This window comes from Dicentrarchus labrax, unplaced genomic scaffold, assembly GCF_905237075.1.
Source record: "Dicentrarchus labrax unplaced genomic scaffold, dlabrax2021, whole genome shotgun sequence".
Lineage (NCBI taxonomy): Eukaryota > Metazoa > Chordata > Actinopteri > Moronidae > Dicentrarchus > Dicentrarchus labrax.
Window position 1 is genome coordinate 5,798,328 of NW_026136724.1, and position 19,625 is coordinate 5,817,952.

General features: G+C 41.0%; 1 protein-coding gene across 13 annotated transcripts in view; it reads left to right on the forward strand.

Moving 5' to 3' along the window:
* nav3 (neuron navigator 3) overlaps window positions 1-18,154 on the forward strand; it is a 428,096-nt gene extending 409,942 nt beyond the window's left edge. For 9 of the 13 annotated variants that reach the window (XM_051392318.1, XM_051392319.1, XM_051392315.1 and 6 more), the window contains 15 exons: window positions 1,238-1,261; window positions 1,739-1,905; window positions 2,170-2,256; window positions 3,046-3,199; window positions 4,857-5,043; window positions 7,430-7,530; window positions 7,633-7,728; window positions 8,464-8,632; window positions 8,810-9,045; window positions 9,423-9,577; window positions 9,801-9,872; window positions 10,437-10,633; window positions 10,890-11,008; window positions 11,750-11,953; window positions 14,035-18,154. In XM_051392318.1, coding sequence (XP_051248278.1) covers window positions 1,238-1,261; window positions 1,739-1,905; window positions 2,170-2,256; window positions 3,046-3,199; window positions 4,857-5,043; window positions 7,430-7,530; window positions 7,633-7,728; window positions 8,464-8,632; window positions 8,810-9,045; window positions 9,423-9,577; window positions 9,801-9,872; window positions 10,437-10,633; window positions 10,890-11,008; window positions 11,750-11,953; window positions 14,035-14,154 — 2,088 coding nt within the window. In that variant the 3' untranslated portion in view covers window positions 14,155-18,154. The remainder of the gene's footprint in view (window positions 1-1,237; window positions 1,262-1,738; window positions 1,906-2,169; window positions 2,257-3,045; window positions 3,200-4,856; window positions 5,044-7,429; window positions 7,531-7,632; window positions 7,729-8,463; window positions 8,633-8,809; window positions 9,046-9,422; window positions 9,578-9,800; window positions 9,873-10,436; window positions 10,634-10,889; window positions 11,009-11,749; window positions 11,954-14,034) is intronic. The other 4 variants (XM_051392313.1, XM_051392320.1, XM_051392311.1 and 1 more) reach the window with 3 other exon arrangements.
* The last annotated feature ends 1,471 nt before the right edge of the window (window positions 18,155-19,625 follow it).

Genomic DNA, 19,625 nt, shown 5'->3' on the forward strand with positions numbered 1-19,625 from the left:
ACGCTTGCCCTTGAAATGAAATGCATGCTAACGGCCCCAAAAGTTCACCACCGAGAGTGACACCCTAGCCTGCCATGTTAAGTGAGAACCCCAAAAAATTCAAGTCAGGCTCATGTATGCAAATCAATCCCTTATTTAAGCAGCAATTAATTATTCATTTGCATAAAGTTCTGCTGCGGTGCACATAGGAGTGGAGACACGGATAGAGTTGAACTAAGGTCACTAAGAAGGCAGTGGCACCGGAAGGATAAAACGAATGAACGAATGAATAGGTCTTTCAATAAGGCAGGGACAGGTCCTGAAGTGGTGCATTATTATTCATTATCCATTCATTTTCTATTGCTGCTTATCTTGCTCAGGGTAGCTGGAAAAACTGGAGCATTTCCCAGAATGCTCTGAGCAGTGTTGTAAAATGTTTAAATGAATTTACTTGAACCTAGATGAACTGTGTTTGTGTGTCCTCGTTTGCATGAGTATTGTCCTGTTTATTTCATGCAGCATCTTGTAGTACATGCTTATTACTGTATATGCTTGGTGCCACATACTGTACTTATACTGTAGGTCTTGTAAAAAAAGAAAATGCACTTAACAACCATATAAAAAACATGTGTTTTCTATGCATGAGTACCTAATCATCAGTTTGCTTTAAAGCATAGCCCCAAACCCCAATTGCAATTATGTGTTATGAAGTACCAACCAAGCTGCCTGTGCAAAAAGACCTACAACTCAAGTTATTTCTCACTTGTTTCACAATTCACATATGACAGAAAGCATCACTGCAGGAAGGAATATGTCATGAGCATGAGAAAAAAAACAAACCTAACTACTTTTATATAACACACCACGCCACAAGATGTGATACGATATGATACGATAAACCGTTGTCAGTTTACACTGAAATCAATTTACACCGATATCACAGGATCATTCTCAAGTGTTTCAAGGTTTTTCTGCCATTCAGAACCGCTTTCATGTAAAAAATGATTGGTGCAGCTATAAGACAGCCATTAACAACATAATGTTCCTCCCTGTCATGCCAGTAAGCATTTTGGAATAGCAGTCACCAGGTATTTTAAATCAGTGAACACCCATGTTCCCTTTCATAGGCTGTCAACGAGTGGTAAAAAATGTTAATAATGAATCAGACGCGTTAGAAGCATTCAGCTTCAATCACTCCTCAAGTGAGCAGGAGTGTGTGTTTGTGTGGCTTAACGCTGGGTGTGTTCTGCATCTTCAGGTGGCTGACTCCATCCCGGCTCAGGTCAGTGGCTTCCAGAGTGTCTTCTGTATGTGTGCTGTGGTTGTCCCCCCCGATCCGCCCCTTCCTTCGCTCCCTTATATGTTCCTCCTTCTTCTTCCCCCTCTCAGAGCCACCTCTTCTTTCTCCTCTTTCTGGAAACGTCGGCATGGATACGGCAACCCTTCCTCTGCCCCCCCCCCCTTGTTCCTCCCTCCTCCTTTTCCTCCTCCCTTGTTCATTTTGATTGCTTGTTCAGCCATCATTTTTAGGGTCATTAAAAAGCCTGGTCCCCATTTCCATCTCTACTTACGGCCTTGCTTTTTGCCTCCCTCTTTACCTAAACCAGACAGTGACCATTGCTTGGAAACAGCACGGAGTAACTTCCTGATCTGGCAGGATGTGATGTCACTAGAACTGACATGTTGTGATTATAGAGGTCGGTGGGTGGCGATATTGACGCCTCTGCCCCTGTGTGTATTTGTGTTATCTGTCTTGCAGTTACGCAGCTCCTTCAAGCAGGCGTTCAGCAAGAAGAAAACCAAATCCCAGTCAGCTCACGACGAGATGGAGGAGATGAGCGACTCGCTGCCGTCCTCACCCAAACTGCAGCACGACAACAGGCAAGGCAGCATCGCCACGCTGCGCTCCTCGCCCTCCACCACAGAGTGAGTTTTTACACATGCATCCACATACATATACACGTGTAATTCTCTCCCCTTGAACACACTTGCATATATTATGTATACAACTTGAAAAATATACAGTTATCTGTTTTGTTCCCTTTTCTTGTCTAAGTCTAAATTATTTTCATTGTTATTTTTTTGTTTTGTTTTCACAAATGTCTGTTAATCCTCACCTCACCATTCCTTTACCCCTGTTTACGACCACTCTGCTCATCCTTTTCTTTAACGTCTCTCTACCTGCTGTAGCAAGTGCGTTTGTGATAGCAAGTCCTCCCCCATTTGGACTACAAAGAAAAAGCAAAACGGTCACATGGTCTACAAGCACAGATCTCGGTAATAGGCACTGTGTGGCATGCTCCCAGGGAGTGTGTGTGCAGTGGGGTGTGTTGGTGTGTGGCATGTCGGAGGTGATGATCGCTCTGGTTCACAAACTGGACTAGAACCTCTGAGGTGTCCGAAAGTAGCAGTAGACTGAATAAAGGGTGAAAAAAAGGTTTTTGTTTTGCTCATACCAGAACAAATTGGCTCTATGTCACCGCTAAAGGGACAACATGTGGCTATTTCACCAACCAGCAACAAGCATGCAAGTATTATACACATCTGGTATGCTGTGTAGCAGCTGGTGCGATAATTTCCTTTTTAAGAAGGCGGCAGAGCATGTGGCCAGTTTTTGAATTGTTTTCGACTTATCAAAATAGCATTGCATCTAACTCTAGTTGTTGTATTAGACCTCTGCCTGTTTATTGTGAAAATATATCTGAATCACGATGGGGCTACCACCACAGCACTTACTGTATATCCCACACTAAAGAAGGTCTCCAATATAACCGCAACTTTTGTATTTCAGTTGTTCATTGTGCTAGCAAATGTCATCGGATTGCCTGGTGGAAAATATAATGAACATTGTAAATGGGAAGGATTCGTTGTCCCAAATGTCACTTCCATGTTGTACCTGTGCGTTTTTTTCACCACTGACTCCAGCTTCCCTTTGAACTTCAGCTCTCTTGTGTCCTTTAAGTGTGTAATGTTTCTCTTCAGACTGTGTGTGTGTGTGTGTGTGTGTGTGTGGTATAACCCTCGAGGTGACCCCCTCCTCCTCCCTGTGTGTAATCCCGGTTGCAGGCTCTGCGAATGCACCGAAGCTGAGGCTGAAATTGTCCTCCAGCTGAAGAACGAGCTGAGGGAGAAGGAGCTTAAGTTGACAGACATCCGCCTGGAGGCACTTAGCTCCGCCCACCACCTGGACCAGATCCGAGAGGCCATGAACCGCATGCAGGTGAGGTCACACTCTACTGCTAAACACAGGTGCAGCTTGTGCTGACTGACCTGTGGACAGCTATTTATGTTTGGAGATCATTGTGGTGAAGAACTCCGCTCTAACTATCAAATTCAAACTGGATGTAGTTCTGTTTGCCAAACAGGAATGATTCTGTCTTGCCCTCAGTCATGTTTATACCCTTCTTGCATCACATGGAAAAAGAAATATGTTTGGTTGTCCTTCAGACAGGCAAAACCTCACTCTGTCTGTCCAGTTTATTTGGGTTAAAGTAGTGTGTTTCTCCCTAAAGGTGCAGGAGCATGACAGCTACCAGTTAGGAAGTTAACAATGCATTCAGGTGTCTTACAGGGGGACCAGCAGGGCACCAGGAGGGCTGAAGGCAAACTAGCTAATCTTTGACACATATTAACACACACACAGCAAAACAGAGCCTCTCATAATATATTTATACACTGTACACTGTGGCAGGTCAGCTATTGAATTATAGGTAATGATAGGAAAATGTTAAAGCCCCTTATCAACCCATAAATTCCAGGAACTATGGCCCCAGAGGAACTCAGGAACTACACTAAGAGCTCTAAACCCAGCAAAGACAGTTCAGTTTCACACTCAGAAATGGATTTGGTAAAGTTAATAACAGTAAGGAAATATTTTTTACTTACAATATTAAAGAGTAGATTTTTTGTGTGACATTGGAAGTGAAAGAGTATAGTTTATGTACCAGACTATTTCTTGGCCAGGACCAGTAAAGGTCAAGAAATATTCTTGCACCTAACCCCCTGAATAGTCCTTTTTTTCAGTTTTTATATAGATTAAGCATACAAGATATAAAATGTTAATAGTGATTAGATGGACTTTTTCATTCTTTATGTAAGTTAAGCTAACTGGCCGCTGGCTCCAACTACAAATTAACCATTCAAACTTGATTGTGGTGTCAGTCTTCTCATCTAACTCAGCAAGAAAGATGTAGAGAACTCCAAGGAAATGAAAAAACAAGAGCTAGGTAGCTGTCTAGCTATCACGAAGCACAGTGAGCTAGCACACCGTATCACCTCCAAACCAGGCAATTAATGGGTTAGGGTTAGGGTTAGGGTTAGGTTGCTATTATTTCAATTTTAAAGTTAATGGAAAGAAGCTTCAGAAAGGTGGAATGAAATTGTTTATTTGCCCATGAAGCTGAATAAAAAGATGCAGCGAAGTTTTCTCCCTGCAAATACACACATCTGATTTATTTATATAATTCCTACTGATGTATTGCAATGAGACGCCACCTATCATCATTTAAAAGTATAATGTTCAGAGGTGCAGCGTCATTTCATATTCTTAAAAGAAGCAAATGTTCAAAGAATTTCACCCTAAATGTCTCAGTGAAGTGGATCTTTGTGGATGTGGATTGCCTTGTCTGTAGAAGCCTATAGTCTCCTCTCAGATCTGGGGATCATGTAAGGCTTCTTATCTGAGACTTACCCTTTAGTACAAAGAGAGCCTTCAAGATCAAAAAGCCGCTTACAGCCCATAATTCCAATAATACTGATTCAGAATAACAACAGTGGCCAGCTTGAATGCAGGAAAATGACCGTCTGCTATTTGAGCAGACAGTTATCGGAGTCTTTGAATGCAGTTTTCTAATTCTCATTCTTTTGTCAATCAACAGAACGAGATTGAGACACTGAAAGCGGAGAACGATCGCCTCAAGTCCAGCGGTAACGCCACGCCAACAGCCACGCCGATCAAGACGGCTCGGCCACCCTCCGAGACCTCCAGCACGTCCTCGTCCTCCTCGCGTCAGTCCTTGGGGCTGTCACTCAACAACCTCAACATCACTGACACCATCATGTCAGGTCAGTTCAGTGTCAACTCTCAAGTGTTTGTATAAATCAGCGTTAGCAGCCTGTAGTTTTCTCTGAGAGGTGAGAGTGTGGGAGTGAGTGAAATAATCTTTATGTCTGGACAAACAAAAAAATAATCCATCTGAGAATGTTTCTGGCAGGTGCATTCATATAACAAACCTTAAACCTACAAGTATGGCATTGTAAGTGCCACGTTCTTATGTCTGGTTAAGCTGTAGGACACACTTCATGGTCTGCAGCAGCTCTCAGGGCAGAAGGTTTTCTTTCTGTGGCATCAAGTTGGATTAGCTCTCTCCATACTTGCCTCAATAAATGTGAGAGAATTGTGTTTGCGGAGAGAAATGATCCGGAGGAGCCGAATTAAATGATGAAATAGCTGCTCTCTCTACTGCGAGGGCTCGCAACACAGCAGGAGCCACACACATACGCATACATGAACATGCGCTGTAAATCTCTTCAGGCCTGCTCCGTTTGAGAAGTGAAAGAATTCTGTCCCTCTCTCACTTGTCCTGTAATTAACATAGAAGGCACTGCTCCTCTCCGAGGACTTGGGGCTTCGTTAATTGATGGAGGGATGAGCCGAGAGCAGTGACGCGTGGGAAGACGAGTGGGCCAACGGGCTGTTATCGCCCCAACACAGAGCCCTCAGCTAAGGGAAGCCAGCCGAATACAAAGTACCCCTTCCCTTCTCCAAAATGGAGTCTGGGAAAATGAGAATGAAGAGACTGATGATGTTGGGGGTGGGAGTTGTTAGTGGAGTGGTTATTGTCAAAGGTTAAAGGTTAAAGGTGGCAGGGAACGAACCAATAGAAACATGGCTGCAGACAAATTGGACTGTGATCTATTTGCTGCAGTTTATACTCCCTTAAAGCTGCTATAATCAACATTATTAAATGAATACTGGATCACATGACTACTTGTTTGTGAAACGTATCACTCTTAGTGACAAACCCACAGAAAATGAATCAGCTAACTCTGCCCCCAGCTTCACAGAGCGTTTTAGTGTCTTTCAGATCATTGTTTTAGTTTTCCAGCCACTCTCATAGTGTTATGTTTTGGCAGAAACAGGCCGAGCCAAAGCTCTAAAAGCCCCTACATTACCTGTACAGATGATAGACAGACAGACAGACAGACAGACAGACAGACAAAGTTAGTGGCTAACTATTTAGCTAGTGAACATTGTGGAGCATTTAGCAACTGAAGAGATACTTGTTTTCCTCAGGAGTTGGTGGAGACCAAAAATATATATCTCATATGTATATATGTATATATGTATATATATATATATATATATGTATATATGTATATATATATATATATATATATATATGTATATATATATATGTATATATGTATATATATATATATATATATGTATATATGTATATATATATATGTATATATATATATATATATATGTATATATATATATATATGTATATATATATATATATATATATACATATATATATATATACATATATACATATACAGTTGGTTTCCACTGCCCTTTAGTTTAACTGAGAACTTCAGTGGTTGTGGTGAGAAAGGACAAAGGCTTCAGATAACATTCATCAGTAATCAAGGTAAAATCCAGATATTTGATCTTTTAAAGGTGAACTAACAGTTCTGTTGCTGTTTGTGCACAATGACACAAATATAAAATGCGTTACGTGTCTGATTTGTGCTCAGAGGTTAAAATAGCTGTACGGTGATGTTAGTATCCCACACTTTATTACGCGCACTGTCATGTTGGTGAATATCATAAGTCATTTATTTCTTCAGACAACTGTCTCTTCTCTTGGTTACTCGTGATATTATCCCACTGCTGTCATGATAACCCATCCTCTTTCTGACTAAATGTTCAACTCAATCAAACCTCAGAGTAATGATTTTTTTTCTTTTTCTTTTTTTGTCTCTCTCCCTTAGATCGTACTCTCCTAATCTAATTTCCTAACACACAGTCGTTCTAACATTATCATTCTGATCACTCACTAGCAAACACTGTGTATAAAAACATTGATTAAATGTAAAAGTAATTATCACATGAAAGAAACCCATTAGCTATCTTTTACTTTGGAGTCTGTTTTTTCATTTCCAGCTATAATATGCCAGCAGGCAGAATCAGCATTTGTTTATAATGAATCAAAACTCTGATAGATAAAAGTTGCTTGTGTTTCCTAATAGAACGTTTTTGGGGTTTTTTAAAGCTTTTATTGCAAAGTGTATAAACATAAAACCGAGATAGACATAATATGTGAGTAGATCTTATATAGACAGAAATAAATAAAGAAAAAGAGGGTAGAATAGAGAGAAGAGAAGGAATAAAAATCTATATGTCAGTGATGATAGTAATTGTGATAATTCTTGTAATCAGTTTCAGATATTCTGGATGACAGCTACGAGGGCAATCTACGCAAAGAGGGCCGCAGTGTGCGAATAGTGGTTACCATCAGCAGCTGGCCAAATATCACCAAGGTTAGTAGAGGAAGATCTTCCATTATTTCTCTGTTCCTGCAGCTAAAACTCCTGTAATCCTCTTTCTTCTGACTTGTTTTAATGAATTTGACAACTCTTCAGGGTACACAGAGCCAGGCGTACCTGATTGGGTCTATAGGCGTGAGTGGGAAAACCAAATGGGATGTCCTGGATGGAGTCATCCGGCGCCTCTTCAAGGTAAACAGAGCATTGCTCATTGGTTCACTGCAGACACTTTGACTTGTCATAGCAGGAAAAGCAGCAGTAATGATGATTCAGTTCCATTTAGGTTTATCTAAAAGGTCACTCCAGTGTCAACTCAAAATGCCTGCCATGATGTTTGTCCAGATATTCGTGGTAGTTGAATCGTCACAGTACAGCCACCAAGCACACAAAATGTGCTGTATATTATAGCTGTAATAAGAACCAGGGACTTGTTAATGAGCTGGATACTTTTGCAAATAATGTAGCATTTTATGCCTACATATGAATTAAAAAAGCTGCACTGATCATGTCCTCTCAAGGGATGTGTATGTGCCTGTTCTAAAAGGGTATTTAACAGGAATTACTGGGCATTAAGTTAATTTAAAATACTGCTATTTGAGATGAGACAAATTGAAAAAAAAAATTCATACGCTCTGGTTACAAATGCTGGATCCATACACCCACACAGAGGCCCGTGTTTATTAAAGGCAGTTTATTCCACTTGAGTGCCTGGAATTCCATTTTGTGTGCCACATCGTACCCATGGATGAAGGCATACTTTCTGAAATTAGCCAAAGTTTAACTTAAGTTATACCACAGTTTGAATAAAACTGATTCATTATCGGTTTGAAGATATGTCTGACAGCAAGACTCACAGCCTATATTTAAGCATGATCAATAGTGCACCTCTTCATCTTCCACTGTCGTCTAACCCCTCCCTCCCTGCAGGAGTATGTGTTTCGGGTGGACCCTCTGACCAGCCTGGGTCTCAGCTCAGACAGCATCGTCTGCTACAGGATGGGTGAGGTGGTTCGCTCCCACGCCTCCGAAGTGCCTGAGCTGCTACCCTGCGGCTACCTGGTGGGCGACAGCAACGTCATCAAGGTCAACCTCAAAGGTATGGCAGCAAGGAAACATGGGAGTTTCTATTTCTAGATGACGGCTAATGTAGAAACCAGGTTTGAATTCGCAAGGAGTTAAAAGTGTTTTGGAGCAGATAAATATATATGACCTTGTACCTCATTTAACTCTGTAATATATAACTATGTTCATGCTATTCTCGTCCTCTTCCTAGGTGTGAAGGAGAACAGTATTGACAGCCTTGTCTTTGACACACTGATTCCGAAGCCCATCATCCAGCGCTACCTCAACCTGTTGATGGAGCATCGTCGTATCATCCTCTCAGGACCCAGCGGCACAGGCAAATCCTTCATGGCCGCCAAGCTGGCCGAGTACATTATTTACCAGATGGGGCAGGAGGTGACCGAGCACAACGTGGCCAGCTTCAACGTGGACCAGAATTCCAGCAAGGTGGGAATTCAAACTGGTAGTTTGGGGTTTTGGAATTTTTCTTTGGAGTGTTCACTCTCACCCAGTCTACCTTATCCACAGTACTTATGCTTTAGTTTAGTTGATTCTTACATTGCCCAGAATGCCTCTCAACAACTATTATGACTAGTTTAGCTGATTTTTCTTCTCCATGGCTGGATTTAGCTTCTGCCTTATTATGTGGGACAACAAACCAAGATGTTAGTTCACCATAACTGATATAATTATTTATTTAACAGCTGGGGAGCTTTTGGTTTTTAGCTGTTGGTCCATGTAACCTGTTGGTATGCATCAAACCTACACTTCAAATGTAAGTTCAAGTGATCTAAATGTGAACGTGCTAATGCTCTCTGCCCCAGGACCTGCGTCAGTACCTGTCCAACCTGGCCGAACAGTGTAACTCTGAGGAGACGGACACAGAGCTCCCCACTGTGGTCATCCTGGACAACCTCCACCATATTGGCTCCCTCAGTGACATATTCAACGGCTTCCTCAACTGCAAGTACCACAAATGGTGAGTCAGAGATACATTGTAGTAAAAATCTATAAAATCTTAACTAACTGTAAGTTTAAAATAACACATCTTTAGAAATGATCTTAAATATCATACTGGCCTATCAGCAAGATAATGCAGCAGTTAATAAATATCTAATTAATAATTTTTCTCAGTTATTTAGTGATTTCAGTGGCTGTGACTGTGACTAAGTATGCCTGTTGTTGTCTTTGTCTCTATCCAGCCCTTATGTTATTGGGACCATGAACCAAGGAGTTTCCTCCTCTCCTAACCTTGAGCTACACCACAACTTTAGGTTTGTGACACTTTAACCACAACCTTTACTTATACAGAAATGTCACTGTTTGAACCCTGTCTGAAAAATATTGCTTTGCCATTATAAATGTTATTGGTTCCACAGAGAACTTGCTTTCATCATCCTCACTTGTCAGTTACCATGTTTGATTTCAGTCCTGTGTCAACATGTTATTTCTCATAGATTATAAACTAAAGGCATTCTTCCACAGGGAGGGTTGTAATTACATCTTTTGGATAATTAGCCTTGTTAAATTAAAATGAATGGACTGTAATGCCTGTTCTGAGTGAGGATCATTTCTGCTTGGCATGTTTGACTAGCTGATGATTTGGCAAATATAAAGTCATTAGGGAAAGCTCATCATGGGCCAGACATTCATTCCATATGAATCTATTATAGTGAAGTGAAATAAGCCCAAAACGATTGATTATAATGGTAGAAATGGCTGAAACAGTCTTGTTATGTCTAATATGAGCTGCTTCGATGAGGAATTGGCTTCAATGTTGAGCTGATGTATTGGCTCCCCTGCTTCTGTCACACCATTGATCATCTGTCCCGTCATAGGTGGGTGCTGTGCACCAACCACACCGAGCCGATCAAAGGTTTCCTGGGCCGTTTCCTGCGGCGGAAGCTGATAGAGACAGAGATCGATAGGAATATGCGCAGCAATGACCTGATAAAGATCATCGACTGGATCCCCAAAACCTGGCAGCACCTCAACGGCTTCCTGGAGGCACACAGCTCCTCCGATGTCACCATAGGTCAGTCTCTCACACACACACACACACACACACACACACACACACACACACACACTCTGTCTGTCTGTACTGTTAGACGGTACTGACTATCCACTGAACACACATACAGTGAGTCTTTGGTTATCAGTGAATGAAGCTAGTGTGGTAACCCTGTTGGATGTTATCGTGCCTCCACTCCTTTATAACGTGTGCTGAGAGTTGCTCTGTAACTTATGCTCAATGAACACTCATCATCCAGCCTCTTTTGTCCCCACAGGCCCCCGTCTCTTCCTGTCCTGTCCTATGGATGTAGAAGGCTCTCGGGTTTGGTTCACCGACCTGTGGAACTACTCCCTGGTGCCCTACCTGCTGGAGGCTGTCAGGGAAGGGCTTCAGGTATGCCCCGCCAAAATAAATCCAAGACTTTTTCTATGTTGTTACTTAAATTCCTCACAGAGTTTGTAACAGCAGATATGTTTCTGTGTGGATCACTGGTCTGTGAACTTAAAATCAAACCATGCATCTTTAAGCATATAAAACAAAGTTATCCAAATTCCATCAGCTGCAGCGTGCCGTTCTAAACCTCCAGGAGAAAAGTTATTTCCCCACATAAAGTGGTGGAAAGCAAATAAGTTAGTTTACCCAGTATTGTACTGAAGTACAGTTTTGGTGTACTTGTACCTAACGTAAGTACTTCCATTTTATACTGCATTATACTTCTACTCCACTATGTCAGAAGGAAATATTGTACTTTTTACTTATATTTATCTGACAGCTGTAGTTTTTCAGATTAGGATTTTAAAATACAAAAAAAACCCTGATCAAATTAGCTCCATCGGGACAATATCAAAGTATTACTGCTTACATAATAATGATCCAATCATATAGTACAATGCTGGCAGAGGTTCTACATAATGAGTACTTTAATTTTTGATACTTCAAGTACATTAAGTTGGCCATTTTCAAGTTTGAATGAGATGAGACAAGTAATGTAACTGAGGAGATAATGATAATCGGCACACTCTCTGATTTTTATTCACACCACTCTGTGGCACATCAATGAAAATAGCAGGTGAGCTTGGACTCTTCATTCTCCTCATCATTCTCTCCTCCTCTCCCTCTCTGACACACCCGCAGCTATACGGCAAAAGAGCAGCTTGGGAGGATCCATCCAAGTGGGTAAACGACACGTATCCGTGGAACGCCGCTTCTCTCCTGCAGGACGGCCAGTCGCTGCTCCAACTGAGGCCGGAGGACGTGGGATACGACGGCTATAGCTCATCCAAGGAGGGAGCCTCGTCCAAGCAGGTGTCTCAGAGTGACACTGAGGGAGACCCACTGGTGAGGAAGAATTAGTTTCTAGTTTATGTAATAAAATAATCTAAAAAAATAGCCCCAATGTTTATAAAAATTACACAAATACTCAAAAACGGAACACAAAAGAATGTGCTAAGGAGATCAATACCTGTCCCCACATGACCAAAACTGTGACCAAAACCAAATGATTTAATTCAGTAAATCCAATATATATCCATACACATGGTGCAGATACATAAAGTTATTCAATTCAAGGATGCTCGTATCCATAGAAACCTGTGATGAGTGTTACCTTGGCTTTTTCCAAGTAAAAAATACAATAAATACATAAGACCTTAAAACCTTACCATCGACACACACACACACACACACACACACACACACACACACACACACACACACACACACACACTGAACTGAATGAACTATTCAGGGAGGGGCTGGAGAAAGAGAGGGAGAGACAGAGAGAGGAATAAGAGAGAGCGAATTCATTTCCATTTGGTGGGTTATTGCAGCCCAAGAGGAATTAAAGGGTAGTCATCCAAAAACAACTGGCTTGATTTAGCAAGTGTGTGTGTATGTGTGTGTGTGTGTGTGTGTGTGTGTGCCGTCCAGGCGAGACCAGTATGAGCGCAGGTGTGCCAAGCCTCATTTAAGGAACACTTGAAGCAGTGCACCAGATGCAGCAGCACTTCTGCATTATTTAGACCATTAGTTCTGTTGCAGGGATGAGAAGTTCTGCAGTTTTAATGTGGTGATTTACCACAAGGTTTCAAAAGGGCTTTTTACCACATGTAAAGTATAATAATAAAGTCAGTCAGTCGTTAGACCCTTAGGTTTATAATTGGTGCTTTAAGTATGGTGGTTGGTCTACTCACTAGGTGGTGATACAAACGGGAAGAGGGGTAAGAGGGAGAGCTACAAGAAACAGTAAAACTCAAGGGTTAATGGGTGTAATAAGAAAAAATACTATTTAAAGGTACATCTTATCAATGTTATGCTGATGATATTCAATTATACTGTATTGAATTGTCTATTTTACATGGCCGCCTAAACGCTATTAAAACTGGATGGCCGATAATTGCAGCTTAATGCTGATAAAAGGTCTTTATTTGCACCAGTCTCATCCCTAAGGTGCAGGAAAGCCTCAGTGTCTTCTCTTCGTCTGTTAAATCCATACTCAGAAATAAAGGTGTCACTTTCAACAAGGCACTGTGTATTTCTAGTTCACAATTCCTGGAATCACGTTGGAGCTCTGCATGATCACAGATACAGTCGTTTTATTTGAGTTAATTTTATTGGAATTGTTTACTGGAGGTCAGTTTATCCATACCGTTCTTGTTGTGTAGAAAAGCCAATTAAAATGTTTTTTAGGATTTACATAACAAAGGATTTATGAAAGAAAATGGATCCTACATTAGAGATCTACTGCAGCCTCATATCACTGAGGTCTTCTACTCAGGGTTTGTTGTTATTCTTCGCTCCAGGCTTAAACCTAACGTGTTGACACCTTTAAAACTTACCTGTGCTTATTTATTACTTATTCCAATTTCAATTTTATTTATTCCTTTAATATTGGGTCTTGATTTCATGTCTTCCTTCATCTTTTTTTTTAACCGCTTTATGACGTCTTACCTAAGAAGGTGCTTTATAAAAAAACTTTACTTACTTACTTCAAGCCCATACAAGAAACTTTCATGTTGTGTTGATTCTGGTGGCCCCTGTGGACAAAACAGGTAGTGTTCCTACTTCCTCGTTTCATTGATTTAAAGGGGAATCCGACCAGGTGGCATAAATTATGTAGGTCATATAGCGGCATCAGTACTATGTTGAGACTGTTTCATAACCAGTTAAAATCTATAAAATCTATCTGATACCCCGGAGAGGAGGGTACCAAAACTCTGTCCAATAAAGAAGCTGCTTTGTGAGTCATGTGACTTTTGTTACTCTGGATCTCTTGTAATTGTATAGAATTAATTTAAACAAACCAAATACAACAATGCAACAAACTACAATTCTGGCCCTGGTTCAGGTCAAAGTTCAAGTGTATTTAGTGTCATTAAAAGTTATTAAGTCGTCTCTTTGGTTGTTTGTTGTGCTTTCAGATGAACATGCTGCTACGGCTGCAAGAGGCAGCTAACTACTCCAGCACGCAGAGCTGCGACAGCGACAGCACCAGTCACCACGACGACCAGCTGGACTCATCGCTGGAGTCGGCGCTATGAGACCCGAGAGCTGAGCTGGGAGACGCCGAACCCCTCAGAACGCCAGGGGAGCCTTTGAGCCTCCGTCGCTAGCAGACACCCCTATAGTGCACAGATATATGATATATGAAAAGTTTTATTATCCAGAATGGTATACCAACCATTTGAAAGAAAACACATATTTTTACATAACAATGGTGCAATATTAAATCAAATTATTGTATGTTTTAAAGAGCAGTAGCCAACTTGGTCCTCAGTGGTCAAAACGATAAACAATCACACAAGTTGGATCGGTTATATTTTAATCACAGTAAATATAAAGCTCAGCTAGTCATTTTTTAATGGATGTATAACATTTTAGAATACAACTTTTCATATATGTGTAGGTGGGACGTGTCTGATAAGGGACAGTTGTTCCTCTGAAGATGACTTTCAAGGAGTAAATCGCATCTGTGCTCACTCCACGATGAGCCACAGATCACTCCATTATTTTGACTTTGGGTGTCAATCCTCCAAAGTGTCCGAGAAAAAAGAGAAAGCCAAGAGTTGACGTGACAAAACTGGATTTTTCTTTTTTTTTTTTTAAATCCCAGATATATCTTCAGATGTTTACAATGGGGGGGGGACAGGTTCTATTGTTTATGTCTTTCCTTGTTTACAGAGGTGCTTCTCACACAGACACACACACACACACACACACACACACATACAAATGCACTTAAACACAGGCAGCAGGAGGACACTGTCCTTTGATCAGAGGCTTTAATTGGTTCAAGGCCCCATGTGACCAACACTCCAGGCTGCCAAAGTGTCCTTGGGCAAGGCACTGTTTATACCACACTGGTACCCTGTTCTCTGACCCCACCTACTGAGGGAGGCAAGTAAGAGGAGAATAGTATTTTCCTGTGATGTACCGCCCTCTGGTGGTCACAATGGAGGTCACAACACAAACTGAATCAGCTCCATCAGATAGATTTAGTGCTTCAGTAATGTAAAACCAGCTGTTTAACTGAACCGGCTCCTCACAAGTTACTATTTTAGAGTAGAGTGTAGGGCTGAGGGACACTTTTCCGTCTCATAGTTTACCACTATATCACCTTATGTGGGTGTCTTTGCCTTTTATGAACATAAAGACAATTCTGCACCTCTAAGACGGCACCAGATGTGGTTGACTTGAGACATCTGCAAAGCCTCTACAGCCCAGCTAGGATCACAGCAATTCCATTTTCATAACACACGCATACGGCTCACAGTCCTCCTGCCCAGTCAGTTGAGCCGCGTGGTGCTGGTCTCCTGCCCTGAGCCTCCTCAGTGTCAGGCACTGCCAAGCTGCTCCTCGCTGCCCTGCATGCCAACAACAAGCACAACGAAAGCGCATTGTCTGTGTGTAGTCCAGCCACATTGCTACTGTGAAGAAAAAAAAGGACAAGTGCCAATGTTTCCCTTTGATTTACTGCCAAATGTGCACACACACCACCATACACCCACAGAGACTTTACACCACAATGCACAGCTGACCACAGTTGTAAACTTCGATTAAGTTGTTCTTGGCCTTCCACACTCCGCAGCCTGTTGTCACCCCTTAAGCTTAGAATGCACCATGAAAACAGCAGGCAGCGCCTTCTGTGGGTCATCACAGAACTCGATCAACTGACCGTCCGCTAAACCCCTCCGCTGAACAGCAACTGTCCAATCATTAACAGCTCAGCACGGTACGTCTGTCAAGCTTTGGATTTTCCCACATGTTAAAGCAGTGTGCATGGAGATGTAGTTCGAGATACACTCAGCTTTTGAAGAGTTTGAACTTTCTTAGCATCTTTATTAGCCTTTCCAAAACCAAAAACACCACGGCAAAAGTATAAGAAATAGTTAAATAGCATCTAACGTTACCATGATACACTAACCAACCTCACTAGTAAGCGAGCATTAACAATGCTTCCAAAACCTACTCTTTGTTGAGTTTATATATATACCGTCTTCTACATGGATCATTAACTGGTGAGAATGCTAACTCTAACATAGCCTTACCTTACTATGAATCTCGAGTGGTAAACATGCTATCATTATTATTGTGAACTGCACAGGTGTGAGAATGGAAAGCTTGACAGGCGTAGCAACCGTTACTAAGGGGAGGGGGGGCGCGGAGTTAGCTTATGGTCAACTGCAAATAGCTGAGTTCCTGTGATATTTGTGTTTACCTGCATAAAGAAACAAGCAGGTTGGGTTTGCTGTAACAGGAAAGCAGTACAGATATGAATCAGAGCTCTGACACTGATCAATCAACAAAATATCAGTAATATTCAATTGAATGGTGCAAACTGACATTTGATAGTCTTGTTCAGAATCTGCACCCATGTGGGATCCTTGAGCTACCAAAAAAGAATCCAAAGTATTTTCAAATGCAAGGGAACAATGATATTGGTGCTTTCTCACCGCCTTAAATGTGCAAAAGTTTGGGAGGTGTCCTCTGCTCCCATTGGCTATAGTGAGAAGAAGAGAAGTTGATGTCGGATGATGATCTGCTTCCTGCTACGTCAAAGAAGCTGCTTGTAGTGGGAGAAACAGCCTCTTTTGTTTTTTTGTCCCTCTTCCTCCAAACCGCCCTTTCTTGTTTCTGACAGTTAAAGTATAAAAGAGTTGATGCTGTATTTGAATTTAAAACTGACCAATATTGTAAAAACATTTAAAAAGGGGTGGGGTATTTTTTAGTTGTTTTTCGCCCAGCTGAGCTGGGCTCACTTGAACTGACAGGAGCACAACCAAACTGTTTTGGGTTTTCTAGCCTGAAGAGCATGTTTTGAAGCTTTTTAAAGGGGATGCATTGAGAAGAGACCTTTATCGTTATGTATGCGTGTATTGGACGGAAGCCATTTTGAATTTTGATTGTCCTCTCTTTGTTTAACGAGTGGGTTGGTTTTGCACACTTTGAGGTGGGGGTGGGTTGTAAATACTTAAGTCTTGCACAGTGAATCAAAGATGCATTCTGCCCTGTTGATGTTACAATATGCTTAACCCGCTGAGTAAATTATTGTACTTTAAAAACAGAGAGAAAAAAAAAGAAATGCAAAAACTCAACACGCTGTCAGAAACAGGTGTGTGTCTTGTGGTGATTGGATGTTTTGCCTATGCAGGAGGCATACGGTGTACAGTAAGAACCTGTTTTTAATTCACTAAAATCACAACAAAAAATAGGCACTTCTCCGGTATTCCCCCATCCTGCCATAATATTCTCTGGATCCTCTCCGTCTTTAGGAATGCCTGTTGTTCCTTGGAAGCACTTCCTCTCTGGACATTTTAACCCAAGCTTACCGCCACGTTAGGCTGTCCGAGGCACCGAAGCTGACCTGACACCGTACTGTATACATTTAACAACAACCAACAGGTGCTACTGGTCAGTCAAAGCCCATCAGAGACCAAGAAGTCATGTTGTCACAACCTCAGGACAATCCTATCCTCTACAATCCTACCTGTGTTCAGCTTCACAGGTGTCTCAGCAGCCAAGCCTCTGATGGTTCGCACATGTATCTGGCCTAACTTGGCCAGCCTTGCATCTGCAAGGGTGTGTAGTTGCATGATAAGGGGGCAGTTATTGTGGTAACAGGTTGCTACCTACCTACGGTTAACCCATGTATCAAACCTGAGTGTAGATCTCCCAACAGTTCACCCTCTCGGCTATTCTACACTCCCGTTATAGGCCGTTAGTTCCCCAGCTAGCAGAGCTTTGACACCGTTAACAGTGTACACCATAGTCTTGACCATAGTCTTGATGATCAACTGGTAATTTTTCCCACTTAACACTTTGCAGTTACATCTCAGTTGAAAACCATAGCATTTACTCTGGTTTGAGAGAAAGTTTTCTTCTTTTTGGGTGAAACATTTGTCCTTAAATGTTTTATATTTTGTACATTTGTATGTAACATATCATGTAAATAGACAGAGACAGTGATTTAACTCATCTGGAGGATTTTGTAGTCTTTGTAAAGCCCTAATAAATGGTATTTGGTGTCACACGAGCAAACAACATGCTGAGCTTTTGTCTTTACTGTGTTTGTGTGGTGTGTTTTAGGTACAGTAGCCAAAAAGTAAAAAATACAACTGTTTTCTAACACATAGCCAAGTACAGTAGAGGTAAAGACAGTCATCGAAATTACAACTTGAGTCAGGAGTATATGAGCATCTATTAATAATAATAATAATAATAATAATAATAATAATAATACATTTTATTTAAAAAGCGCTTTTCTGAATACTCAGACACTGTACAATATAATATAAGAAGAATACAAGAACATCATTTTTTATTTAAAAAAGGGAATAAAAAAGTGTCAACATGTTACAGTGTACATATACATACGTATACTTTGAGATAATACCAAAACCATTTAGAAGCCATAAAGTCTTAAATATATAAAAAAGGACACTTTATTGTAGCAATAGAAATGGTCCTGTCAGTGTGTCACAATAATCTTGATATAAATGTCATGGAACAAGTCAAATATGAGCTATGTTAGTATTTTTTCTCTAAAGAAACTACACCTATGATAACACAAAATGTCATTGAAGTTGTGTTTGGTGGTGTCTTTCTGACATCTAGTGTTTACAATACAAACAAGCATCAAAAGTGGTGATGAAAGACATATATTATCACAGAAAGATTGGATGTATTGAAATTGTGTCCAAAATCCTGTATTTAATAAAAGAAAGTGAAGATAAAGAGGTAGTTATTATAGCAAAACAGATGAATATTATGGTGCCCTAGCGTCAGGTGGATTTTATTTTGAAGGACAACTTGACATGCTGTGTTTTCTCTTCCGGGGAGCTCGCGGTAGCCGGACGCAGAGATGGGAGCAGGAGATAACAAGAAAATGTTTCAGTCTAAAGGAGATTCGGTTTCTTTGCCGAAACACTCCTACTGGTTTGACTTTTGGGCGTTCGTGGTCTTTGATATCGTTTTCTTCCTCGTCATGTATTTCATAGTCCCGTAACAAGGTACGTGCGCGTGGGAGTGGAGAAGTTTCTAGGTAACGTGAACGTTGGTAGCCGAGAGGGCGGCTACGGAAGTTGCTAAATTACTGAGCTAAACTAGTCTTCTAAACTTATTGTGAAACTTTAATTACACTCCTAATTCAAATTTCACTTTTCGGCGTGTCATCAACAAAATTGTGATTCAGCTAAACTCACTAAAGCCCAGAAGCTTCGACTGAACCTGTATTTACTGTTGTCCTTTATGTGGAGTTAGCTGTTCAAATGTGAACTGTAGATAGAAGTTACAGCAGAGGTCACCACTGTGTTATTACTATGTGTGTGTAATTAATTCATTATTAATGTGAACTCATCCAGTTTGCTATCATGTGAGACAAATAAAAGTAACACAGGATCATAATTGAGAAGCTGAACAAGCAGATGTTTGGTATGGCTGCTTGGAAATGATTCATTTATTATTTAGACAGTTTCCAGTTTATCTACCAGCTCATTAATACAGTCTTTAGATT